This window comes from Trichechus manatus, unplaced genomic scaffold, assembly GCF_000243295.1.
Source record: "Trichechus manatus latirostris isolate Lorelei unplaced genomic scaffold, TriManLat1.0 scaffold00004, whole genome shotgun sequence".
NCBI lineage: Eukaryota > Metazoa > Chordata > Mammalia > Sirenia > Trichechidae > Trichechus > Trichechus manatus.
In genome coordinates, this window is record NW_004443940.1 from 11,178,569 (window position 1) to 11,203,181 (window position 24,613).

The 24,613-nt window shown below is 53.2% G+C and overlaps 1 protein-coding gene across 14 annotated transcripts in view; it reads right to left on the reverse strand.

The window, feature by feature from the left end:
• The window catches only part of DYSF (dysferlin), a 247,256-nt gene that overhangs the window by 84,040 nt on the left and 138,603 nt on the right, over nucleotides 1-24,613 (reverse strand). For all 14 annotated transcript variants that reach the window (XM_004369223.1, XM_004369219.1, XM_004369221.1 and 11 more), the window contains 8 exons: nucleotides 22,195-22,376; nucleotides 19,109-19,249; nucleotides 18,272-18,301; nucleotides 16,802-16,831; nucleotides 7,049-7,150; nucleotides 6,767-6,928; nucleotides 5,504-5,669; nucleotides 4,840-4,916 (listed from right to left, as the gene is read on the reverse strand). In XM_004369223.1, the coding sequence (XP_004369280.1) occupies nucleotides 4,840-4,916; nucleotides 5,504-5,669; nucleotides 6,767-6,928; nucleotides 7,049-7,150; nucleotides 16,802-16,831; nucleotides 18,272-18,301; nucleotides 19,109-19,249; nucleotides 22,195-22,376 (890 nt within the window). The remainder of the gene's footprint in view (nucleotides 1-4,839; nucleotides 4,917-5,503; nucleotides 5,670-6,766; nucleotides 6,929-7,048; nucleotides 7,151-16,801; nucleotides 16,832-18,271; nucleotides 18,302-19,108; nucleotides 19,250-22,194; nucleotides 22,377-24,613) is intronic.

The following is a 24,613-nucleotide window of genomic DNA, read 5'->3' on the forward strand; positions in this document are numbered from 1 at the left end:
TTTTGGTCTTGTCTTTCTTTCCTGTCTTTTTAATGACCTCTTGCTTTCTTCATGTATGATGTCCTTGATGTCATTCCACAACTCGTCTGGTCTTTGGTCATTACTGTTAAATGCATCAAATCTATTCTTGAGATGGTCTCTAAATTCAGGTGGGATATACTCAAGGTCATACTTTGGCTCTCATGGACTTATTCTAATTTTCTTCAACTTCAACTTGAACGTGCATATGAGCAATTGATGGTCTGTTCCACAATCAGCCCCTGGCCTTGTTCTGATTGATGATATTGAGCTTTCCATCATCTCTCTCCACAGATGTAGTTGATTTGATTCCTGTGTATTCCATCTGGTGAGGTCCATGTGTATAGTCGCCATTTATGTTGTTGAAAAAATGGTATTTGCAATGAAGAAGTCGTTGGTCTTGCAAAATTCTATCATGTGATCTCCAGCATTGTTATCTGTCACAAGGCCATATTTTCCAAATACCAATCCTTCTGCTTTGCTTCCAACTTTCGCATTCCAATCACCATTAATTATCAATGCATCCTGACTGCATGTTTGATCAATTTCAGATGGCAGAAGTTGGTAAAAACTTCAATTTCTTCATCCTTGGCTTTAGTGGCTGGTGTGTAAATTTGAATAGTAGTCGTGTTAACTGGTCTTCCTTGTAAGCATATGGATATTATCCTATCACTGACAGCGTTGTACTTCAGGATAGATCTTGAAATGTTCTTTATGACGATGAACGTGATACCATTTCTCTTCAATTTGTCATTCCCGACATAGTAGGCCGTATGATTTTCTGATTCAAAATGGTCAATACCAGTCCATTTCAGCTCACTAATGCCTAAGATATAGATGTTTATGCGTTCTGTTTCATTTCTGACGATTTCCAATTTTCCCAGATTCATACTTTGTACATTCCAAGTTTATTATTAATGGATGTTTGCGGCTGTTTCCATTTTGAGTCGTGCCACATCAGCAAATGAAGGTCCTGAAAACTTGACTCCATCCATGTCAGTAAGGTCAACTCTACTTTGAGGAGGCAGCTCTTCCCCAGCCATCTTTTGAGTGCCTTCCAACCTGAGGGGCTCATCTTCAGGCACTATATTAGACAATGTTCCACTGCTATTCATAAGGTTTTCACTGTTAATTTTTTCCAGAAGTTGACTGTGAGGTCCTTCTTCCCAGTCTACCTTAATCTGGAGGCTCAGCTGTAACGTGTCCTCCATGGGTGACCCTGCTAGTATCTGAATACTGGTGGCACAGCTTCCAGCATCACAGCAACATGCAAGCTCCTATAGTACAACAAACTGACAGACTTGTATCATGTTTATAATCAGGGGAAAATGAATATATCCTTCTTTAAAAGCAGAGAACTAGATGGAATGAAGTACCACTGTGCTACCTCAGACGATCTGCCCTCAGGCCTGCCTTCAGAAAATTCAAAGTTAAAGGCACAATTCTTGCTATGCTACTACCAGCGCTGGACACACCTTCAGCCCAGCGCCCTCGAGAGCTTGCTCACATACTTGCTCCCACTCTGTCTCTTTCTCCCTCATCTCTCTCTCTCTCTCTCTCTCTCTCTCTCTCTCTCTCTCTCAGGCACACTGACCTACGAGCCCTGGAAAGCCGAGCGTCCGGATCTGCCTTGCACATACATTTTGAGTCATCTCCAAAACTGGCTACTCGCCATGCAAACCTAAGCGTTCCTAGAAATCTGAAAAATGCTCCATCGTGAGTGTCAGCTGATGACCTGAGCAGAAAGCTTCTGAGGTGACTTTTTCTAAATGTGTGACAAGTTTCATCCCAAGAGCTGGGCTGTTGATGGTGTAACTGAGGAACGAGACAAGAGAGGACCAAATCAGGGGGCCAAACGTGGCAAGAGCATATTTGAACCTAGAGAAGAGCCCTAAACTGTGTTCACAGCCAGGGCGTGGTAAGCACAGCAGTGGGGGCTGCACCAGCCATGAGAAGAAACCAGGCTACTGAGAAACATGGGTTGGGAAAACAGTAGCCAGGCAAAACCCTAATTCTGCCAGACCTCTTGTCAACCTCCAGTCCCCAAGGACCAGGGCCCTCCATTCTATCAGCATGGGGAGGGGTGGGGCGAGAGCCCAGCCAGAATTATCTGGCAAACCATTTGGAACTGGAAACCACTGCCTCCTGGATCAGCCATGGAGTGTCTGGTTCCTCCAAAGTGCCAGGGGCTCTAGATGAGTTATCAAAAAATTTCCTGGATCAGCCAAATCAGATCAGTGGATGTCAGAGAAAAACACAGTACGAAATCAGATACCAGACTGGGAGCTTCCTCAGAACCCCCAATGAGACCTCATCAGGCCAGGGATCCCTGGATACAAGGAATGGTCTCCTTGCAAGACACGGGGCTCTTTAAGAAGAGGGCTTCGTCTCCTCCATCGTATGAGAAGCTCAGTGAGGGCAGGGTCCAAGTGTCCTCTACCAGAGCAGGCTGATCTTGTTTCCTCCTTTTCTCTGCCAACCTCTATGGCCTTCAAGGCCGAGTCTCTCCCTTTGGGGGTACACCTCCTGGAGCCCAAATCCCAGCTCCCCATCCTCTGCCTGGCCAGCAACTCTAGCCAGAGTGGTCCTGTGCTCCCACAAGGTACATAGACCCTGTTCTGGCTCAGACCCTGGCCCTGGTTCACTCATGTCAATGCCAGGAAGACGGCCAGACTGGGCCTCCTCTCCATCTGCCTCTGGCTGTGCTCATAGCCAGCAGGAACCAAAATAGTCCTTTCCCATCTGAGTCTGTAGACATTTTGAGGGCAGCACACACAGAATGGAAATCCTGCTGAGCAGGCCACCACTTCCCTACACAGTCTCAGGCTCACTGAAGGGACAAAAAACAGGAGCCAGAACACAGCAGCCTGGAGCTTGGGGAAAACCATCTGCCGAATTCAGCTACAAACACCCACCCAGGCCAGAAAGCACTAGTACTGAGTTTAGCTGAATTCCATGTAGGGCCATCTGAAATTTCTACTTGGGTCTGCCCAGTCAAGACAGATTCCTCCTCAGACCCAGAGAGAGAATGGGTAGGTCATCCATCCATCCATCCACCCACCCACACACCCACCTACCCATCCATTCATCCATCCACCCACCCACCCACCTACCCATCCATTCATCCACCCACCCACCCACCTACCTATCTATCCATCCAACCAGTCATCCATCCAGGCACACACTTTTTGAATGCCTCTTCCAAGCCAGGCCCTGTGCTAGGCACTGAGGATACAAAGAGGAATGAGCCTCAGTCTCTGCTCTGAGCTGAGTCTGGAAATATTCTGACATTTACAGAGATAAGCAGAACCTAAGGTAAGTGCATTGACCAAGATATAGACAAGGAGTGGCAGGAAAAGCGGAGGAGTCAGAGAAGATCACACCAAGTTGAGTCTTAAAGAATGGCCAGGAGTTGGCCAAGAGGACAGGGGCAGAAGGTCTCCCCAACAGAAAGGGTGATGGGTGGGAGTCATGGGGAGCCATGGAGGCTGGATAAATGTGGAGGGGAAAGCCCAGGACTGCTGAGGACTTCACAGCAGTGAAACTGTAGAGCAAGACCTCTGTCTTAGCATTAGCAAGGCCAGAGGGCTGAACACCAGAGATGCCCATGGAAGTAGCAGAAAGATGAGAGAGATGACAGAGACAGAGAGAAAGAAGGAGAAAAACCCCTTAATGAAGAGTGAAGCCCCTATAAGCACATCTCCAGGGACAGCGTCAAAGCTGAGCTTCAAGGATCCTGTGTCTAGCCTGGTACCCAAGTGTGTTCTCTTGCTCTTGAGGTTAATGTGATTGATGATTCAAAGAAAACAGAACCCTCTGAAGTGCCATTCCCATCCCTGAGTGAATAAATAGGCTGTTGGCCTGAATACACAGTGCTGTCTACCTAGGCCTGGAAGGGTGCCAGGGGTGTGACTAGCATCCTGCAAAGCCCAGAGAGTAGGGTGACAGCCCAGAAAAGAGAGTGACAATCTGGAACATGTGCAGCATTCAAGGTTGGTGATCACAACGAGGGCTTTTTCCATCTCCACTGTGGGAAGGGCTGGGTGGTCTCTGTCCTACAGGATCTGGAGCCACCCCAAGGCTCAATCAAGGTGAGGAGAACGCTCCCCTCTCTGTAAAAGATGCCAAAGATCTCCTGCCATACCATTTGGAATTGGCTCCTGGTTCACCAACTGGCCCTAGGGTTCTGAGTATATAGCAAAAGGGTGACTCTTACATGCCCATAGGATTGGATACCCTTGGAGTAAGGTCCCTCTCTGGTTCTTCTCCCTTTCTTTTCCTGGAGCAGGGTGGAATGGAAGGAGAGGGGCTATTGGCCTGGACACAGGCCCTTCTTTCTCATCTGCCTCCAAGGTACCACCAAGCATAAGTCCATAGATGAATATGCCCTCCAGGAAGAGTCCTGGCTGGGATAGAGTGATAGGGGCTATAGTACCCCAGAGATGGTCCAGTCACTTCCTCCCTGTCTTCCTTCTCTCACACTTGCTCCTCCCACCCTGACTTACTGGGCAACCTCCAAGAGAAAGCCCTCAATGTGACACAAGGTAGAGGGGTCATTTTTCTCCCACAATCCCGGGGAAAAGGATTGCGTCTTGCCCAGAAACCACAGCTTCCTTATAAGACTAAAAGTTCCCCATCTGAGCCCTCATGCAGTGTCCAGCCACCATGGTACAGAGGGAGACATTTTATAGAGGTTGTGGGATAAGGAAGGGTAGGGGAAAAGGAGCGGGAAGCGAGAAGGAATGACAGGTGGAAGGAGGCACTCAAGAACAGCTCTTGGTGGGAGTTGGTGTCTCCCTTGGGCACCAGTGCCCATCCTACCTGGAGAGGGATGAGGGGCTCCTTGTCATCAATGTCGATGAGCACTTCTTCCCCAGGACTGACTAAGCTCACATCGTCTGTAGGGGAGAGCAACATCAGGCCTGAGAAGGGGCTTCCTCCAAACGCAGCCCCTCACCAGTCACAAGACCAACAGACCAACACCCCCTACAAACCAACACCCCCCACTGAGAACCAGGGAACTGCTGGATGAGACACCTCAGTCTCTCCACACTTCCCAATCTCTGTTTCTCCCACCCTCTTCTTCCTTCTCCCATTTTGTCTTCCCCATCTTTCTTGCCATTCTCTGTCTCCCCAGTTCTTTCTCCCTCCTCCTCACCTTTTTCTTCTCCCTCCCCACCCCCTACTGTGTCCCTGAATCTCTCTCTTCCTCAACTCTCCTCCACCACCCCTACCACCCCCACTGAAACACTCACCTCTCAGCACCCACAGGATTGATCATCTGTTCCTGGTGTGCCCCACTCTGAGCTAGGCTAAGCCCTGAGGAAGCTGAGGTTTCCGCCTTCTGGTCTAGCTGAGCATAAAACACTTCTCATTCAGGTCCCAGAAGGGGAAGGGCTTCAGGACACATCTCAACTGGGAAATCACACCTGCTCCTGAGGCCTCCTCTGCCCTGGCCCTCCCTACCAACAGGCCCTCTCCCTACCTGGGCCGCCCTGTGGGGATGGACTCTCCACTGAGTAGGGGTCACACAGGAAGCTCTCCAGCGAGCGGATGGTACACTGGCCCACAACAGGCCGGCGGCCAAACTGGCGGTTATCGATGACCTTGACCACGATGGGAGGACAGTAGAGCTCCTCCCTGGGCAGCATCTGGGCAGAGGGGGAAGGACAGCTCTGGGCACTGGCCTGGACTCCCTCTCTGAGAAATCGGGGCCAGGGGGAGGCCCTTATTCACAGGGCAAGGATCAGAGAATGCTATAAACCCCCAGATAATTCCCAACAGTCACAAATCCAAAATGGTGGTTAACCAAGCCCAGGAGCTGGCCAATGGTGCAAAGAAGCCACATACCTTTTCTGTCTGCCTCTTGACTGCCATGTGGGGAGGATGACTTTCCCCCACAGGTTTACCTTCCAAATACATCCAGCTCAGCCTGGAGTTAAAGCAAGTCTACTTTCCCTGGACCCTCACTGGCCGGGGAGGGAGAACAGGGGAGAAGTTGGCCCAGGATTCAACATTTCTTGCAGGCAGTCCCCCGCAAGTGGACACTCAAGAGTTGGCTTACAGACCAAGATTTTTCCTCCCACCCACCCCCACCCCCACCCCACAAAGCACTTTGAACACAACTTGAAACAATTTGTACGCTCTCCTTCGGTGGCGGCTTTGGCTCAGCCAAGAGGAGGCTCCTGTTGACAGCCACTGGGCCTGGAATTTCTATAGTGCTTTCATCTTGCAACCATTTTCCTATTCTCAGACTTGCCTTACTCTGGCCGCTAGGGACAGGCAGCTTAGGGAGCTGGAGAGGGCTGGGGGGCCCAACGCAGGCAAGGAGGGCTGGCGGGCATGCTCCTCAGAGAGGCCAGGCTGGGGCAGAACCCAGTCAGTGAAGGTTTGGAGGAATCACTGAAGGTCAGGGCCCTGGCAACCCCCTGAGGGGAGCTCTCAAGGTCTGGGGCTTCCCTGGAAGGGAAACCAGCCAGAGAACAGCTCTCAAGACTTCTGTTGATCTGGGATCTGGGTAGGAGGGAACAGGCTGGCCCCATTCGTACGGTTCACAGGCTCAAACGCTTCCAGTGAGGAGAGCGTAAACATTTCTTCCCCATTTTACAGAATAGGAATAGTGAGGCAAGATATGAACCATGACCTGCTCAGGGCCTGGTGGAGAGTCAGGGCAGGACCTCCAAGCTGCCATAAGGAAATGCTAGCCACCAGGACTCTGAAAGGGGACAGCAGGGAGAGTGGGGCTCACCACTTCCATGAAGAGGGTACAAATGTCGAAGTTGGGGTTCTTCCGGAGGTTTCTGATGACACAGGACTGCACCGTCTGACCCCCACACTCCACTATGAGGCTGGGAGACGAGACACTGGCCAGCTGGTAACTTTTCATGTTCCGCAGGCCCCATGCCAGGATCTGGGAACACAGAATGAGGAGAGCTCGGGAAAGGCCTCAGGACTGGGGCCCGCTGGGCTGGGCCAGAAAGGGACGGGCCAGGCTGCCCAAAAGCCGCAGCACCACCCAGGCCGGGCTCACCTCAATGGCGGTCCGCTGGAGAACTGGCTTGATGTTCTGGGGAACCACATAGATGTTGGCCTCCCTCTGGGGTGGTGGGTAGGGCAGGTCGGTATCCTCCGACTGCAGGGTACAGCAGGTGGATCAGAGACAAAGGTGGGAGGAAGACCAAGGCAGAGAGGCAAGGAAAGAGAAAGGGGACAGAAAGAATGATGTGCATGGAGAGATACAGAAACAGAGAGCAAAGATGCAGAAGTGGGCAAAAAGGTGGGCAGAAATGAGAGAGCTAAGTCAGTTTTTGCCAGTCACCATCTTCTTCAGGGTCACAATTCAAATACCTTGGCCCACAGTTTAGATGGCCCTGTTTCAAATGCAACCTAACTTGCCTCTCCTCCCATAATGCAGGCTCCAATGCACCAATGAGCTGTTCAGGGTCTCCTCCCTCCACAACACACACACACACACACACACACACACACACACACACACACGCACACACGCACACACGCTAGCACTTCCACATCATCCCTCTCCCTCTAGCCTCCTCTTGGCACACAGCACTCTCAGTCCCAAAGGGCCACATCCCCTCCCTCGAGGCCAGTGCTTTTACCTCTGGCTCAGACCCTCTTGAGCTACCACCTGCCCTGGTATTCCACTTCCACCATACCCCACACCCAGCACATCCTCCAGCCCCAAGCCCCATCTGTCGCACCTGTCCAATGGAAGGATAGAGAACCTGCACTGTGAGCCAGGAAGAGTAGAACGATTTATAAATGAGAGGAGGGCATATAAAGCATCCTCCATCCACAAGGCACCAAAGAGCATGGCTGGGGGGCTCCTCTCACCACCACAGACCACGGGGGAAGGAGCATGGCTTGTGTCCACTCAGTCCTACCAAGGGTTGGCCACAAAGGCTTGGACGACAATGCCCAGTGATCGTGAAGAACTACACGGGGAAGCATGCTGGGGTGAGGGAGACAGGTATCGTCATGGATTAGGAGTAGCCAACTACCAAGTCCTGGGAAGGAACGCAGTCTCTGGGTGTGAATCCTGACTCCTTGAGTTAAACAACTGATTTCACTCTCTATGGCTCAATTTCTTCATCTATAAAATGGTTATTAAAATAGATCAACCTCAAAAGTTATTGCAAGGCTTGAAGAAGTTAATACCTGTACCACATTTAGAAGAGTGCCTGGTTCACGTAAACTCTCAATAAGACAACCACTGCTAGCCCACGTGGCGCCTTTGCGACAATTAGAGAAAGATGTCCCTTTCTTAAGACTCTTTACTTCCATGTCAGAAAACCATCATATTTTGCTAGTTTATTAGAGCAAGACACTTTACTGCCATCTACTGGAAAACGGTTATAACAAATACAAATCCAAGCCCAAACCGATTGCCATGGAGTCAATTCCGACTCACAGCCACCCCACAGGACGGAGTAGAACTGCCCCATAATGTTTCCAAGACTGTAAATTTATACAGACTGCCACATCTTTCTCCCACGGAGCAGCTGCTGGGTTTAAATCACTGAGCTTTTGGTTAGCAGCCAAGTGCTTAACCACTGTGCCACCAGGGCTCCTAATAAATACAATTTCCAGGATACATATCATCTAATAAATACAAGTAGATGATATCTATCCTAGAAATTGCACCCCCTTAGACACGGTGCCTTGTGCAGTGCACAACCTGCATGTCCACACTGGAGACCCTGACAGTAAATGTGAACTATAATTTAAAAGGCTATGCTGGACACTTTACAGAGCTTGCCTCGTGCAAACTCAATCAATGATGGGATCTTTGCGTTTTCCAAATGACTTGCTTGGGTCTCCTTCTCAAAGGGTGCTGCATCCATCCACAGATGCCCTTAAGCGGATGGTGGGAGCAGAGGAATACACCAGCTTCCTTCCACCTCCACGAACCACTTCACAGTCAATGCCAGCTGTCACTTCTGCCCAGTGACTCAGGGATGACACTGCACTTCCCTGACTGGTAACGATAAGCAGTTCAGTTCTAGAATCAGAGAGACCTCCGTTCAAGTTTCAGCCCCGCCACTTCCTAGCTGTTTGACCTTGGACAAATTACTCAACCACCATGACTCAGTATCTTCATACGAAAGTCTGGGACAACGGTGCCTATACAAAGTTGCTCTGAGAATTAAATGAGAACAAATGTAAAGAGGTCTGGCACATAGGAAGTACTTAATAATTGGTAATGACTAACCATTACTGTAATTGCTGTCAGGACCATTGCTTTTACTCTCCTTGTTGTGGTTGATCTTCCCAGGAGGACTTGAGGAGAGCTGACCCATCAGAGACATCTCTCAGAATAGCGCTGGCTTTATAGCCATCCCTAAGACACCAGGGCAGTGAAGGGATCTGTGGAACTTTCCTCCAGGTGCACAACACAGGGGCATGACGCAGGAAGCACTGGCATGTTTAGGCTGTCTGAGAGACAAGGTGCCATCAAAACAAGGGTGACATGCAGCACTGCCTCGGCACACAATTCCCGGGGTGCCTGCCCATCTCGGTCAGGGTGACGAAATCTCCTGGAGTAGCGGAGGCAGGGCCTGCAAGATAGGGAGACCCCTGGCTTGCTGCCCACCCTTGTCACTTGAAGGCACCAGCTGCAGTGGCTGTGCAGGCAGGGGTGGCCCCTTTAAATGAAGGGTTATCCTGCTGGCCTGCTCGTGGCCCGCTCGTGCCTGCCGGGGGCTGAAGCCCAACTCAGTGTGGGCCTCGAGCCAAAAGCCCCAGAGGAAAAGGGGCAAAAAAAAAAGGATCAGGGAAGGAACTCAAGTTCCCCAAAGTGGAGAGGTAGAAAGACCAAACCTTTCTCACACAGCTGCAACATTCTCCTGAAATCGCCAAGGAAAACTCATTAATAACATTTCCCTCTGGAACTTTCTTCTCCAAGCCCCTGTACTCTGAGCACTGTCCCTTTGACTCCTTTTATCCCTTATATCCATGTTTCATCTTTCTTCCGGGCTCCCTTGAGTTTGTGGTGATGACATTCCTATCTACACACTGAGGACCCATGTGTAGACACCCATTTTCAAGAATCTGTTCATTGAGAAGGAGAGGGAAACAAGAACCTGGAGAAGGTTAAGCTCTAGTACCATGTGGAGGAGGCCCTGGAGGAAGAAGGCAGGTGCACACAGCTGTGGAGCACCAAGCCAGCGGAGGCAGAAGAGAGAGACAAGTAGAGACAAGTTAGAGGTGTGCTGCGCGGCAGCTCCCGCAGTGAGAAGCCCCATCTCTGTCCACCTTGCTGTCCCCAGGGGTCCCGGGGCCCCCTTGCTCCCTGCCACATGCTGCCACCTCCCCAGGATTCCTGCCTCTAGGGCCCCCCTCCACCCAGCCTGCAAGCTGCCGCCAGAGTGCTCTCCCTTGCTGCTGTGCCCACCTCACCGCCACTCTGGGAGCCTGTTGAGTTACAACAGCGCTTCGATGCCTAAATTCTGTGGCCCTCTGAACCTCTACCCACTCCTCCACAATCTCTCACTCTACCTACTGGATCTCTCCCTTCTTCATTAAGAGACACCCACATCTCTTAAATCCACCTACGCCCTCCTCTCTGTGTCCCCCCTCTAGGCAGTCTCCCTAACTCTCTTCCCTCCTTCACAGTGAAGCTTCCAGAAGAGAACTGTCTAAATCCACAGCCTGTCCTCCCTCGCTTCCACTTTCTCTGCCCCCAAGCACTCTGCCTCTACTGTCCCCCTCCCACCCCTCCCCTCACTCCCGTTAAACTTTTCTCTCCAGAGTCTACAATGACCTGCTTGTAGCTCAACTCAGAAGACACCTTTTGGCTTATATCTCTCTCACCCCGTCAGCAGCTGACCTCGGCCTCCTTCTTAAAATGCTCTCTCTGATTCCACACTGCTAGCCCCAGCCTCTCTGGCTGCTCCTACCCTCTGTTTGCTGAGTCTCGTCAGCAGCCCCCCTCTTCTACCCACCCTGAAACACCCATCCTTAGCCCTCTCCTAGGTCTTCTGTTCCCAAACGTCTCTCCTAAGCTCCTGGCCCACATTTCCAACCTCTTACTGCTCATAACATCCATGTGCCCTAAAGGTTCTCACTCAAAACTTGTCCAAAATTGGATTCTTTCTCTTCCCTTCAAAATCTGCTCCCTTCAAATGTTCCTGTCTCAGAAATTGGCCCCACCATCCACCGAGACAATCAAGCCAAAAATTCCTATGCCGCCCTCAGCCCCTCCCTTCCCCTCATCACCATGGGTAACTGATCACCAAGCCTTGGCAATTCTGTCTCCTTATGTCTCTCAGGTCCATCCACATGTCTCCTCTCCTTGGTTTGGGTCACCACGCTCTCTCACCTGGATTCACCAACGTCCTCCTAGGTGGTCTTCTCACATCTGAGTTTGCACATCTCCTCTCAACAACCAGTGCATGGTAGACTCTGCGGCCAAGGTGATCTTTCTAATAAGGTCACTCCCTGCTTCAAATCCTTCAAAGGTCCTCACTCACTCAGGATGAGGTCAAACCCCTTGACCTGGCCTCCAAGACCCTTCATCTTCTAGCTCCTACTGACTTCTCTGGTCTCATCTCTCACCAAATAACTTTCCCCTCCAGGCCTCAAATAGTGATAAGCCACCACCCCCATCCCCAGACTTGCTCAGTACCAGCCCCCTGAACACTAGCAGGCTACAGGAGGCACCACACTCTCTTTAGCCTTTGAGGCTTGGAACTTACTGGCTCCTCTGCCTGCAATGCTCTTCCACTCCATTTCATCTAGCTGCCTCCTACTGAGACTTCAGATCTCCACTGAAGTCTCCCCTGTGGCTCTGAGCTTAAGTTAAGCACCCTCATGGCTCTCATATCTCTTTGGTCTTACTCCCACTGTAACACGTCAACCTGTGCCATCTCTATGTGCTTATTTTTCTGTGTCCCTGGTTAAACCAGAAATTCCGTAAGGCAGAGAACACAACTGAATCCCCTGTCCGATAAATAAATGATTATGGGTGGATAACTGAAGAGAGGGAGAGCAGGGTGGCAGACGGATGAGTGGTTGGGTGGGCAGGTAGACGGATAGATAAAGAAATCCTTCCCAACGCTCTGGTCTGCTCCAGCCCGATCCTCGGGTCCTCCCTACCCCTAGCCAGCTCTTTGCTCCCTCTGTTTGAATGGACTTCCCTCACCACCTTCCTGAACCTGACACAACTTTCAGGGCCTAGTTCAAGCTCTCCATCCACAAGAAAACCTTGCCAACCACACCAGAAACTTCTTACAACCCTATTCTCTGATTCTTAAAACCTTGACTGTCTAAGTGACCCTAGGTAGCTTCCAGGTTCCCGAGGTCCTAACTGGTCCCAGATCATCTCACGTGTGGGAGTCCTGTGGCCCCAGGCAGACTGCCAGCTCCTGCTGCCAAGTTTCTCAGCCTTCTCTGGCCCAGCCTACCCAAGGGGTATGACACCATCCCTCCAGGTCAGTGACTCTCAGTGGGGGTAGGCTGTGGAAATGAGGAACCAATTGTACATTGCCAGGCAGGAGGACGGCTATAGATCGATTTGTAGTGGCTGTGGTGGATTTGGGGGTATAAGAGTGCATCTCAGACTAAAGGCCACCAGGACATTCTGATTTGCTGTCCTCCGTGTAGCAGGGGTCTCTGAGGACCACAGACCTCAAAAACCAAACCCATTGCCATGAAGTCGATTCTGACTCATGGTGACTCCATGTATTACAGAATAGAACTGAGCTTCTTCGGGTTTTCTTGGCTGTAATCTTCATGGAAGCAAATCACCAGGCTTTTCTTTTGCTGGGTGGGTTTGAACCACCAACCTCTTGGTTAGTATTCGAGTACAAAGCGTTGGCACCACCCAGGGGCCTTAAGGGCAGCCACATAATATAGGCCTAATTAGATAAAGTCCCCTTTGACCAGACCCTTCCCACCAGGAACGCAGGGCAGGCCTGGGGTTCCCACACTGAGGGAGTTCTACAGGTATGCAGGGTGTTCACCAACCCAGCTCAGATCAAGAGGCCCCTGAGGACATGTGAGGTTCTCTTGTGCCCATCAGAGCACCCTTCCACTCTTTAGTCTTCCCATCCCACTGGTCTCATGTATCCATCCCTCTGCTCAGTTCAGTACAGGGAGCCGAGGGCCCTGAGAGACAAGGAAGGCTGCCTCTCCAGCCCTGGGGCCATCCCATAGACATTTATTTCCAGGGGAAGGGAGAAATGTTGGCAAGACCCTCCAGCCACCTAGGTCAGCCCTGTCATCAGTAGCCCATAAAGCCCCACCTCAGCCAGCAGGGGACAGTCAGGGGACCCTCTGGACATTCACATCCTGGCTCTTGGGGGAGCTCCAGGCGGGGGCAGCCAGGCGGGCTGGGAGGGCTCCATTGTCTGCCAGCCCCACCCAGCTCGTTAGGAAAAACATGTTGCTCTAATTACACATCCCAGGAAAAACAGTGTTTTAAATTAAAGCCTTGAGGGAGGGATGGGGGGATGGGGGACCACTGGGTTTATTTTTCTGATTGCAAAACACCAAACTTTTCCTTCTAGTGGATCTGGGGGTGCAAGAGTACATCTCAGACTAAAAGCTGTACCCTGTTGCCTGGATTTGGAAGAGTGAATTGAGAGACATCTGGTCAACCCCTTGAACCCACAGAGAGACCAGCCCGCAGCACATGGTCCCTTCTACCAGAGCAGAGAAGCAGCAGAAACAAGGGGTCATACTCCTAACCATGGCTGCCTCTAAGATGGTCAGGAGGGCAAGCCCCTCCTTCCCACTAAAGGGTCCCAGGTGGGGTCTTCCTCCACACATGATCTGTTATCCTAGGGCACCCTGGTTATTAAGTCACCCGCCATCACCTCTCAATGTATGTTGGTGTGTGTGTGCGTGCACGCGTGTGCGTTCTCTCGAGCACACACACGCGCACACCCACACGTGCACGCACACACTCTCCAGTTCTCAGGAAATCTAAAATTGCAGTTTCTTTGAACTCATTCCCCTTGGCAGCACGGACTGCCTTTGTTCTCCAGACAAAAAAGGAAAAGAAACGAGACAGAGGGCTAAGAAGAGGCGGGGAGAAGGAGGGAGAGTGGGAGCCGGGGCCAAGGAGCAAACGGAAGAAGAGTGAAACACGAAGGGAGAGCAGGAAGAGGGGAAGGCGCTTGGAAAGAGAGGGAACGGGAGATAGCACGCGGCACAGACGAAAAGACAGGCTGGGGAGCGGGAAGGAAGCCCTGCACGCCACCACTCTCCCCACCAGGGCCCAGGGCTCCTTCCATAGCACGGAAGCCTCAATGACACAGCACACAGCCCCCTTCCCACCAACAGTTTCCAGATTGGGCAGTTCTAGATAGTCATAAACTAGTCCCAGGCAGTGACGCGACCGAGCTCCAGAGACTGCCACCTGGGCCCCTCCCCTGCAGCCAGTGGCCATCCTGTAGGCCTCCCCCAGCCCCTTTGCCTATCCCTGCTTTCAAAGCCAGCTCAGACTCATGTCTCCCAGGAAGCCACCCCCTACCTCCTCCATCTGCTCTGAGAACCTCAGCACCGCAGACAGCACTTCAGCTCATTCTTCTGCACTCTTGTCTTCCAGAAGGTTTTCAATCTACTTTGCACAGGTGTGCGAGTCTCTGCATGTGGCTGCTGCTCTAGCCAAAAGGAACTCCCACTAGAGGGGGTCCTGAAAACATCTCCCAGACCCACCTGTCCTGTATGCCCCCCTACTTTGCCCCTCTCCAGTCCAGGCCCCCATTACTGCAACTATTTCAAAAGCCTCCTAGCTGGCCTCCTCCCGCTGCCTCTGGCTTCCCAACCCATCCAGACAGACAGCCTCCTAACACACCTTCCAGCCCTCTCTGTGCCCAGCTATGCAGGGCTCCCCATGGCCCGTGGCCCAGAATCTAAGCTCCCAGAGGCTGGAGCATTCTCCACGGTGATGGAGGGTGGAAGGCTGGGAGCCTGGGGGGCTGGTAGAGGGATACAAGGCAGGGGCTTGGCCGCAGCAAAGACAGCCTCCACCTAGGCCCCCCTACCCCAGGCTTCTTTTTCTTCTTCTCTTTTTTTAATGGAAGTGAAATTCACACAATATAAAGTTAACCATTTTAAAGTGAACAATTCAGTGGTATTCAGTACGTGCACAGTGTTGTACAACCACCACTTCTCTCTAGTTCCCAAATGTCTTCTTCACCCCAGAAGGAAACCCCGTACCCATTAACAGTCACTCCCCATTACCCCCTCTCCCCACCCCTGGCAACCATCAATCTAGTTTCTGTCTCTATGGATTTGTATATTCTGGATGTTTTCATCTTAATGGAATCATACCCGCCGGGATTTCTTCAAACCAAATGGGCCCCAGGATCTTGGCATGAAGCTTGGTCTTCAAGCAATAGGGAGCCAGTTGAGCTATGGGCTCTGGGTTGGGTAAGTGGCAGGCGGCTACTGGGGATGAGGGGCCCACAAGGGCATCTCTGGGGTTATTCCCTGGACCAGCTGATAAGCCCATTCCCTGCCTCCATTCATCCTACTGGGCCCCAGACGCTCTGAACCTGCCTGCTCAGCTGGCCCCGTGCCCAGCAGACACCCAGAAATTGCTCTCCCTGGGCCCCGTCTCAGCCTGTGGCCTGGCTGACCTGCAGCAGGACACTTGGCCTCTTCAGGATCTGGCTGCAAAGCTTCTACTTCGATTTGCTTCCTGACAATGAGACCACAGAAAGTTCCCTGCTCTCGGAATCCGAGTCTTTGTTGCTATATATTACAAATTCAGTTGTTAAGTATTGTAACTTTTTTTAATAACTTGTCCCTGGGCTGGGTTTTCTTTAGAGCAGGCTGTGGGTTTTGGCCCCAGAGTGCTCTCAATCAAGAGCAAGGGCTCCGTACTGCTTCCCTGGACGGAGCTCCGCTCCCGTTTCCAAACCGGCAGTCTTTCTTTCGCAACTGCAGCCAGAAGCAGGAGGCTGCCTGTCAGGCGCAATTACTGCCAGCTCACTTGGCGGACCCCACCTCGGTCTTGGAGCGAAGAGGAAGTGAGGTAAGGGGCGCGGGGCCTGCGGATCCCACATCCTGACCCTGAGCTCTTAAGTCCAAATTGCACTGAAAATGTCAAATGGTGTCTGCTCCCAGCCTGGGGATTCCCTGATAGCAGGAAGTGGGTGCTCTTTGCCTAACTCCCCATCTGACCGGGGCTCTCAGTCTGCTCTCTCCACCCAGGCCTGCACCTGGGCTGGCTCGTGAGGATCTGCTCACAAATGAACAGGAGGCATAGGGAACGTGTTCCTCGTCCCCCATGGCAAAGGACGTGGCCTTGCTTTGCCTGGACGCAAACCCCAAACTTCTTCCCAGTCCCTAGGAATCCCAATCACCCCAGCCCCAAAACCAGCCAGGCCCCAACCTGGACCCTGGCCTCCCGGACCAAAGGTACATTCCCCCACCTCTTCCTCGGCACTGCGACAATGTCTGGCGGATGCCGCCCCCACCAGAAAGGCTTCCCTGACTGCTCTGGCCTCTTCTAAATGTTTTATTCTTGAAAGCATGCCATCTGATCCACGACCAGATGAGACTGCATTGCTGTGTATGCAGTATGGGTGAGTCTGGCCTCCCAACCGAAAAAGCCTTCTGAGGCCAGAATCATCCAGGACACAATCAGGCAGCCCTGGACCCATGCAGAGTATCAGAATGGATTCGAGAGGGGTCTCCATATGACAGACGCCCACTGGGCCACCGGAACCTGGAAGGCTGGCCTACACTTTCCCTCTGCCTCTTCCCCCCACCCCTAGCCTCAAGCTACACCTGTGAGGGCCCAGCTCACCTCTTCCAGGATCCCTGATGTATCCTGTACCTGGACCATGAACACGGCATATTCCGCATCCAGGAGATGGTGGAGGGAGGAAAGAAAGAAGGGTAAAAGTTCACTGTTAGTAACAAGGAACACTCCCCAAGGCCAGGCTGCCCTGGGCTGGGCCACAGATCAGCCCACCACGTGTCACGGCTGAAAGCAGCCAACAGAAACCAGCTTCCGTCAAGGGTGTAGGGGGTGTTTCTTCACACGTCCCTCCACTGACCCATGAGAAGGAGGGATGACAGACACTGACGGAGAGGAACTGCTGGCAAACCTGAAGCATACACCTACAGTATGGCATCTCTGGGAATGACAGAAGGAATGTGACAGACAGGTGGTGGGAGGGCCCAGGACCCTGGAGGGAGCAGACCCAGGGAGAAGATAGGTCTGAGGCACTGGAGCTGCTGGCCCTGCTGGGGCCTCTGGACTTGGGGAGCCAAGGAGAAACAACCTAGGATACTCAGGGGTGGCAGGACTGAGAGAGGGACCGCGTATTGGGCAGGGCAGGGATGGGGGAGGGGAGCGGAGGGTGGGGTGGGAGGGTAAGAATTGCCTCGTGAGGGGTGGGGCATCCAGAAAGCTCCCAAATGACCACGTCTCAAAGCTGCAGAAGAGCTTGGTCTAGAATAGTGTGTTCTGAATTGAATAGCCTGGGGACCGTGAAAGGTCTACATTTTCTACCATGACTCCCAGGAAGGAGAGCATCCAAGAAGGGAATGAAGTCCCATAGTAGTAGAGGGAAAAAACAGGGTCACAGTGGGAACAATTAGTTGAGAAACTGGGTCTCAGTCAGAACGTCTAAAACTCGAGTGTGCATCAGGGTCACCCAGAGGGCTTGTTAAGACCCAGGCTGCAGGTGGCACCCCAGAGTTTGCTTCAGTGGGTTCGAAGCGAGACCTAGAATCTGTGTTTCTCACAATATCCCAGGCGATGCTGCTGCTGGTGCTGGTGCTGGTCCTGGTGCTGGTGCTGCTGGTGGGACCACACTGCGAGGACACCAGACTACATCTGTTGTTTTCAGCCCTGGCTGCACATCAAACTCCTCTGGGCAGCACATCAAACTCCTCTGAAAGGTCTCAGTGCCTTGGGCCCCACTCCAAGAGAGTGTTTCATTTGGGCTGGGGTGGGGCCTGAGCACCGGTAATTACTAATCTGCCCAGGGGATTCTCGTGAGCTGAGAGCCACCAGGTTGGATGGCCACAGGGCCCTGCAGTCTGACAGCCTGTGATTCTCGGACTTCTCAGAGAAGGCCTGAGCTGGGCAGGGAGTCGTGGAGGGAGATGAGGACCCTGCCCCTGTGACCCCACCCAGGTCCTCCTCTGCTTGAAGGGATTCTCCAGGCCTCCAGGCAGGATGGTAGAGGTGTATACCCGATTGCTCCTCCCACCTGGGAGGGTGCTGCTAACACAGGGAAAAAGAAAAGGTAAGAGCAAGACTTACCTCAAAACCAGGAATATGGTGGATGGCCGGCTAGGGGTGAAGAAAAAGAGAGTTTTACTCACATGCTTGTCACCCAAGCCCCTATCACCCTCCTTCCTGCCCTGGCAGGATAACACTGCTTCAGCGACACCCGTGGAATATGTCCGTGATCAGGTGGTCCAGGGGTTTGCAGACTCCGTTTCTTGGAGGTCTGGGGCTTCCTCTGAGGCAACTGGGGGCCCAGAAGTTGGGGAGTATGCAAGGGGAAGCCAGGTTGGCAGTCTGCTGTGTGCCCCCAGACACTTCACCCAGAACAGCCTTGTTTATATCTGAATTACACATTGGGGTTCATGTCATACAAACAGCAAGTTTGAAGACAGAGCACTAGCCCCAAACCCCTGTTTTGCGGCAGGGATGTAGCTGGCCCAGGGTCCTGCAGCCAGGCCATGGCGGAGCCAGCACTAGAAGGAAGGTCCTGCCCTTACCTGCCACTGCAGTTCAAACTGCCACCTCTTCTCCCTGCCATACCAGAGGTCCTCCCAACAGGAACCATGTCAGTGTATGAGCCAGTGAAGAATAAATTCAATGGCCAGAGGACTCAGACATTCTATCATGGTCCAGATTTCCAAGAGTCTACCCCAATGTTACATCATGCCCTGATTTGGGGTTCAGAAAAGATGAGCAGAACCAATCTGAGTAGGAGACCTGACTCCCATAGCACTCGCAAGTGCAGGCCCCTGGCGGGGGGGGAACAGAACATATGGGCAGTTCCCTCCCGTCATGGAGGCTTGCCCCCACCCTCTGTACCTCGCCATGTGCTTCCTGCCCGGGCCTCCTCCCCAGGAGGACAAGCCTCACCTTCTCTCTCTGGATGAGCTCAAAGGAGGCCAGCAGCTCGCCTGCCGCCTGGCTGCCCCTGGTCAGCGGGAACCAGGCCAGCCGGGGCATCCGTTCCAGACTTGGCTGACAGATGCAGCGTCCCAGGAACTCATCTGCACCCTAGACCAGCATGGAGAAAGAACAATCAGGGCTGTGGGCAGCCTCAGAGAGGTCAGCAGGTCTGCATCTGGAAAGGAGCCTGGAAGTCCAGGCAGCCCCCTCTTGCAGACGGTGAGTTGGGCCCTCCTTAGAGGGAGGTGAGGACCACACTCGACCCAGGCTGCTGGCCACTGCTGCTGGGCTTCAATTCCCACCACGTCAGGAAGTCCCCGTGCACGTCCCGCTAGCATGCCCCCGCTTTCATTTCATCAAGCTCCGAGCCTCACCGCATTCCGCTAATGCTCTCAGCAGTGAAGGTGTTTTGACATTTCCTAGGACTTTTACGTCTCGTTTCATTTCCTTAAATCCCCCCTTTTCCAGAAGGGGAAACTGAGATCACGCTCATCAAATTAAACGAGTCGTGCTAAAGTGGAGTTTTCATCTTATCATTCTTTTGCTCGAGCACCTTCCATGGCTCCCCACTGCCTGGAGGATAGAGTCCAAACTCCTCCTCCAGGTCTGAAGGCCTCTCACTGCAGCCTGCTCTACCTCTCTTACTCTACCTCATTCCCTCTCTACACATCCTCTGCTCCAGCCGGCTGGCCTCTGCTGGCCTCTCAGCCCCCCACTATGGATGGCCCATGGCCCCCACCAGACTGCCCGCTACCCTTCTCAGCCATCGTTCACAGCCCTGCCCAAGCTCCTCCCTTAGACATGGGTCTCTGTGATCTGGTGAGCCTGTGGACTCCAGTCTTGTGGTTAGCTTCCTCGAGGATGGGGTGGTGGGCAGAGCCTGCCAGATAGTATCATGGCCCTTACAACCCCTTGTGCCTTGCCCTGCCTGCAGTCACCCTACAACTGGGGGCAACACAAGCGCCATTCTGGAGTGGCCACTCAGCTCCTGCATAAATGCCACACCAGCAAGTGACAGTCCGGCACGAACACCAACCACTCAGAGTGGATGCTAGCCATAATGCTAGGAGGGGATCTGGAAGCCCCTCCTGGGCCAGGTGCTGCCCTTTAGTTGCTGGGTCCTGGAGAGGCCTGGGGGTTCTGGAGGAGGTCTAGGGGTCTTGGAGAGGCCTGGGGGTCCTGGAGAGGCCTGGGGGTCCTGGAAGAGACCTGGGGGTCTTGACAGAGGTCTAGGGGTCCTGGAGAAGTCTGGGGGTCCTGGGAGAGACATGGGCAGCCAGGACAGCAAAGAAATACTCACGAAGCTCAGGACAATGGTTCTTTGCCAACAGGAACCAGCTTGTTTTAAAATATTTACAACAGGCACAGCCCTAGCTCTCCCCCAGGACCCTGGAGCCCACTCACCCAGAAGAGGCCATGGCTCTTCTCCCTCTGGGATCCCACAGGCACTTGGGCCAGCCCCACACAGAGCTCTGGCTCAGCCAGACCCAGGGCCTTGTCCTGTCTGCATCCTGGCCCACCCTGCACCTTGTACCTGATTCTTCTGCTTAGCTCCCCTGACCTTGCACTCGCCCACTTCTCCGACCTCTCTGCCTGCCTCCTCCTCCCCCAAAGGAGCCAGGCTGGCCCTCCGCTCCTCCTGAAGATGTTCATTCCCCCACAGCACCAGCTTTTCCTTCCAAGGGACTAGCTCCCAGGTTGACCACCCCAGCCCAGGACGTCTCCTGCATTCCAGTCCCACGTTCCCCACCTGGAGTACCTGGGCAGTCGGGGCAGCAAAGAAGCACTCGTGGGAGCACAGGATAATGGTTTTTGCCAAAAGCATCACCTTCCCCTGCCCACCAGCCTGCCCATTCCCTGGTCACCACCCCTCCCAGGACATCTGATATCCAGTATGGCGACTTTTTCTGGAAAACATCTTCCAAACCCTGCCTCCCCATTACTGCCCCCAACCGAGGCCAGGCCCTCTGCGCCACATGCCCACTGGGCTGCCACAGTCTCTCCCTTCCAATGGCAACCCAACTCCTATTTTTAAAATGTTGCTCTGCCCCATCACTCCCCTGCGCCCTCTGCCTCATACTCCTTTCCCCTCCTTCCCAGCCTGCCCTCCTCGCTCCTCCATGTCTCCCATCATCCCACCCCCAAGCTGTACTGGAAAGCACCTCTGCCTTACCCTACACCCCAACCCACATTTCCTTCCGGTCCTGGGTCTTCCCCACAGCCTTCCCTGACATTCCAGGCCATGGTGATCTTTCCCTTCTGAGAACCTTCTAGAGCTGTGCTGTCCAATACAGGAGCCACTCGCCACCTGTGGCTATGTTTTTTTTATTTTTTATTTTGTGGATTCGAACTGCTGACCTTTTGGTTAGCAGCCAAGCTCATACATGTTTAAATTTAAACTCATTAAAATTAAATTTAAAATTTGTTTCTGGGTTACACTAGCCACATTTCAGGTGCTCGATAGCCCTAGGTGGCTGGAGGTTCCCATTTTAGACAGCACAAGTACAGAACATTCCCATCACCGTGGGAAACTGGACAGTAGCACCTGGCCCTCAGGAACCCTGTCTCACGTAGCAGATTCTCTGCTTGGGTGAATCTTGACTCCGACCTAGCCTGGGACCCCCAGGTGAGGGGCCACTCAGCCCAGTAAGGCAAGCGCTGGATGAACGTTTGTGGATTCAACACAGCTCTCTGATAAGGAGAGGAACTGACCTGGGATCACATAAGCAAGCAAGAAACAGGGAAAACCGAAGCCTCCTGACACCCAGCCAAGGGCCCTCTCCAGCTCTGTCCCGTCTCTGCTGCACTTGATTAGCAATGTCTGCCAGGGACACAGCACGTGTGCTAGCGATCCATTTTTAATTACTCTTAAGGAGTTTTTAATTACCCTGTAGCCTGTGGGGGTCAAAGGAGAGGCCATCAGTCCCAGCCTCGGGATACCCATCTGGTTGGGGAGCAGAAGTCCACAAAGGCCCATTCCTCGCAGCCTCTCCCTGGGCACGCACCAGGAGCAGGAGGACAGCCAGGGAATGGGGTAGGGGCAGCAGACTCACGTAGGTGTCATGGTCATACAGCTCCACCACGATGCTGGGCGGCTGCTCGGCAATGCTGACGGGCTCGCCAAAGATCTCGATCTCATAGAAGATGAGTGTCTGGTCCCAGGTGGGGTTCAGGGTGTTCTTCGCCACCACCGTCTTCTGGCTCTGGTGCAGGAAGGAGACGATTGCGTAGGGATCTGTGGGGGCCGGGCAACAAGGAAGGAGACAGGACACAGCAGAGACCTTGAGAGTCGTCTGCTCAGAAGCCGTGCAGGCCACGAAGCTGGAGTGGGGCCATGGCTGCCACTCTGCAGCAGTGAAATGGGGGCCCCCCTTCCCCTGAGGGACTCTCCTGGCCAATCTGTAAGGCTGCTGGCAGGCCACCATGGGTAAATGGAGCCTGGATCCCAGCAGGTGGGCACAAGACCCAGAGACCTTTCCCCTTTGTGTCTCCTTCCCCGGCTGGCCACCTGGGGCAAGGTCCACCTAGAGGAAGTGAGTACCTGTATAGTCTACTCATTCATTAATTCATGTACCCAACAAGCATTGATTGTGTACCTTATGCATGCCAGGGTAGGGGCTAGGGGCTGAGAAAACCATAATCCACTCAAGCAAATATAAAATGACAATCGTGATCAGTGCCTAGAAGACTAGATAAAAGGCGCTGGCTTCCTTGAGGAATAAGATTGGAGCAGAGCTCTGGGATGCCATCTGACTGCCATGACTGGGTCTGCATTTCCACAAGCTCCCTCTGGTTGCCAAGTGGAGAGCAGACTGGAGGGGTCAGAAGAGGGTACAGGGAGACCAGTTAAGAGGTTACTGTAATAGTCCAGGCAGAGATGGTAGTGGCTTAGATGGGCATGTGGCGCTAGACAGAAGCAGATGGACTCAAGAGATGTTTAGTGGTAGATGGTGTCAGGAGAAACCCAGAGGCCCCTGTAGCTTCCTGCTGCCCCTATTCTCCTTCCCAGCCTGCCAGCCCCAGCCACGAGGGCCTGAGACTAACCCAGCAGTAGCCCCAGAGACACGTTGGTGTCACTACAGCAGATTCTAGGGCTATGGTTCTCAAATATGAACTGGGTCAGAATCATCTGGAAGGCTTGCACAGAAAGCTGGACCCACTCCCAGAGTTTCTGCTTCAGCAGTTCCGAGATGGGGCCCAAGAAGGTGTACTCTAACAAGTTCCCAGGTGATGCTGATGCTGCCATTCCTATGGCACTCACTGAGTGCACGGGATTTGGAAGAGGAGTAGAGGGCGTGGAAGAGAGGGCTCCTCCAACTTCTCCCATTAGGAAGTCAGCTTGGGGACAGGGCCCAGTGTGCTGCTATTTTTAAAGATTCCAAGTGCCAGATGCTGAGGGGCACTGGGGACAGGAAAGTCTGGGGAGGCAGGAGGCCAATAGCTGGATGCTGGATGTCTGTGAGGGCTGAGCCCAAATGCCCTAAAACATGCCCTATGTCCTTGGCACCTGCTTCCAGCTTGCAGTGCCTTGTGCCCTCTGAGCCCCAGTCCGGCCCCAGCACTGCCACTTACTTCCCATGTAACCTCAAGCGGGGCTCGGCGGCCTTGGAGGTAATGGTATCAGAAGGGTGTTGGGATGTCCAGGCGCAATCCTGGCACTGGGATGAGGAGACAGACAAAGGGGAGGGGTGCAGGACAGGCTGCGTGGCCACACCGAGTGGCATGGCATGGTCACTGTGTAGTAGGTAGCAGAGAGAGAGGCTGGCAAAGAGTGACCACAGGAGAAGAGAGAAGGATGGAATGGGTGATGGGGAGGACTCCCATCAGGAGATGGAGGGAGCAGGGTCCAAGATTGTGGCTGTCACCCAAGGGGTAGGTTTTAAGGATGAGGAGGATCTAAGTTAGGGGAAGGAGCTATGGGCACTCACTGATTTGATAATGCTGGCTTTGGCCAACAGGAGGCAGCCACTAGCCTGGGACCTGCCTATCAGCCTGCAGGCACAAAAGTACCATGGGGTCAATCATGGAGGGCTTCCTGCAAGAAATTGGTTTTGAACCTGATGATGAGGGTAGAAGCCCTGAGTAAGGGAGGCCCTTGACAGGAGAAGGAGCAGGGAAGAAGTGCCCAGCACTCTCGCCAGCCCCACCTGGTAGAACCTCCTGGCATAGGGCTCCCCCTTCCATGCACCAGCCCTGGCTGGCCTGGCCTCAAGCCCTTTCCCTCCTGCCCCTGGCAGGGCCCAGCGGCGTCTGTGCATTTAATGAAACCGTCTGGCTGTGATACCATCAGCTCCAAGCTCGGCAGAGAACCTCTCCCCAGTTCCAGTAAGCGAAAGAGGGAGCGTTCTGATAAATAAAACCATATTAGAGAGCCGGCGAAAAAGCCCCTTTTGTTCCCGCCCCCCGTGCTTCCCAAAGCTTTATTTTTATAAGCTTGCGGGCCCCAGACCGACCGCATTTACACAAAGATCA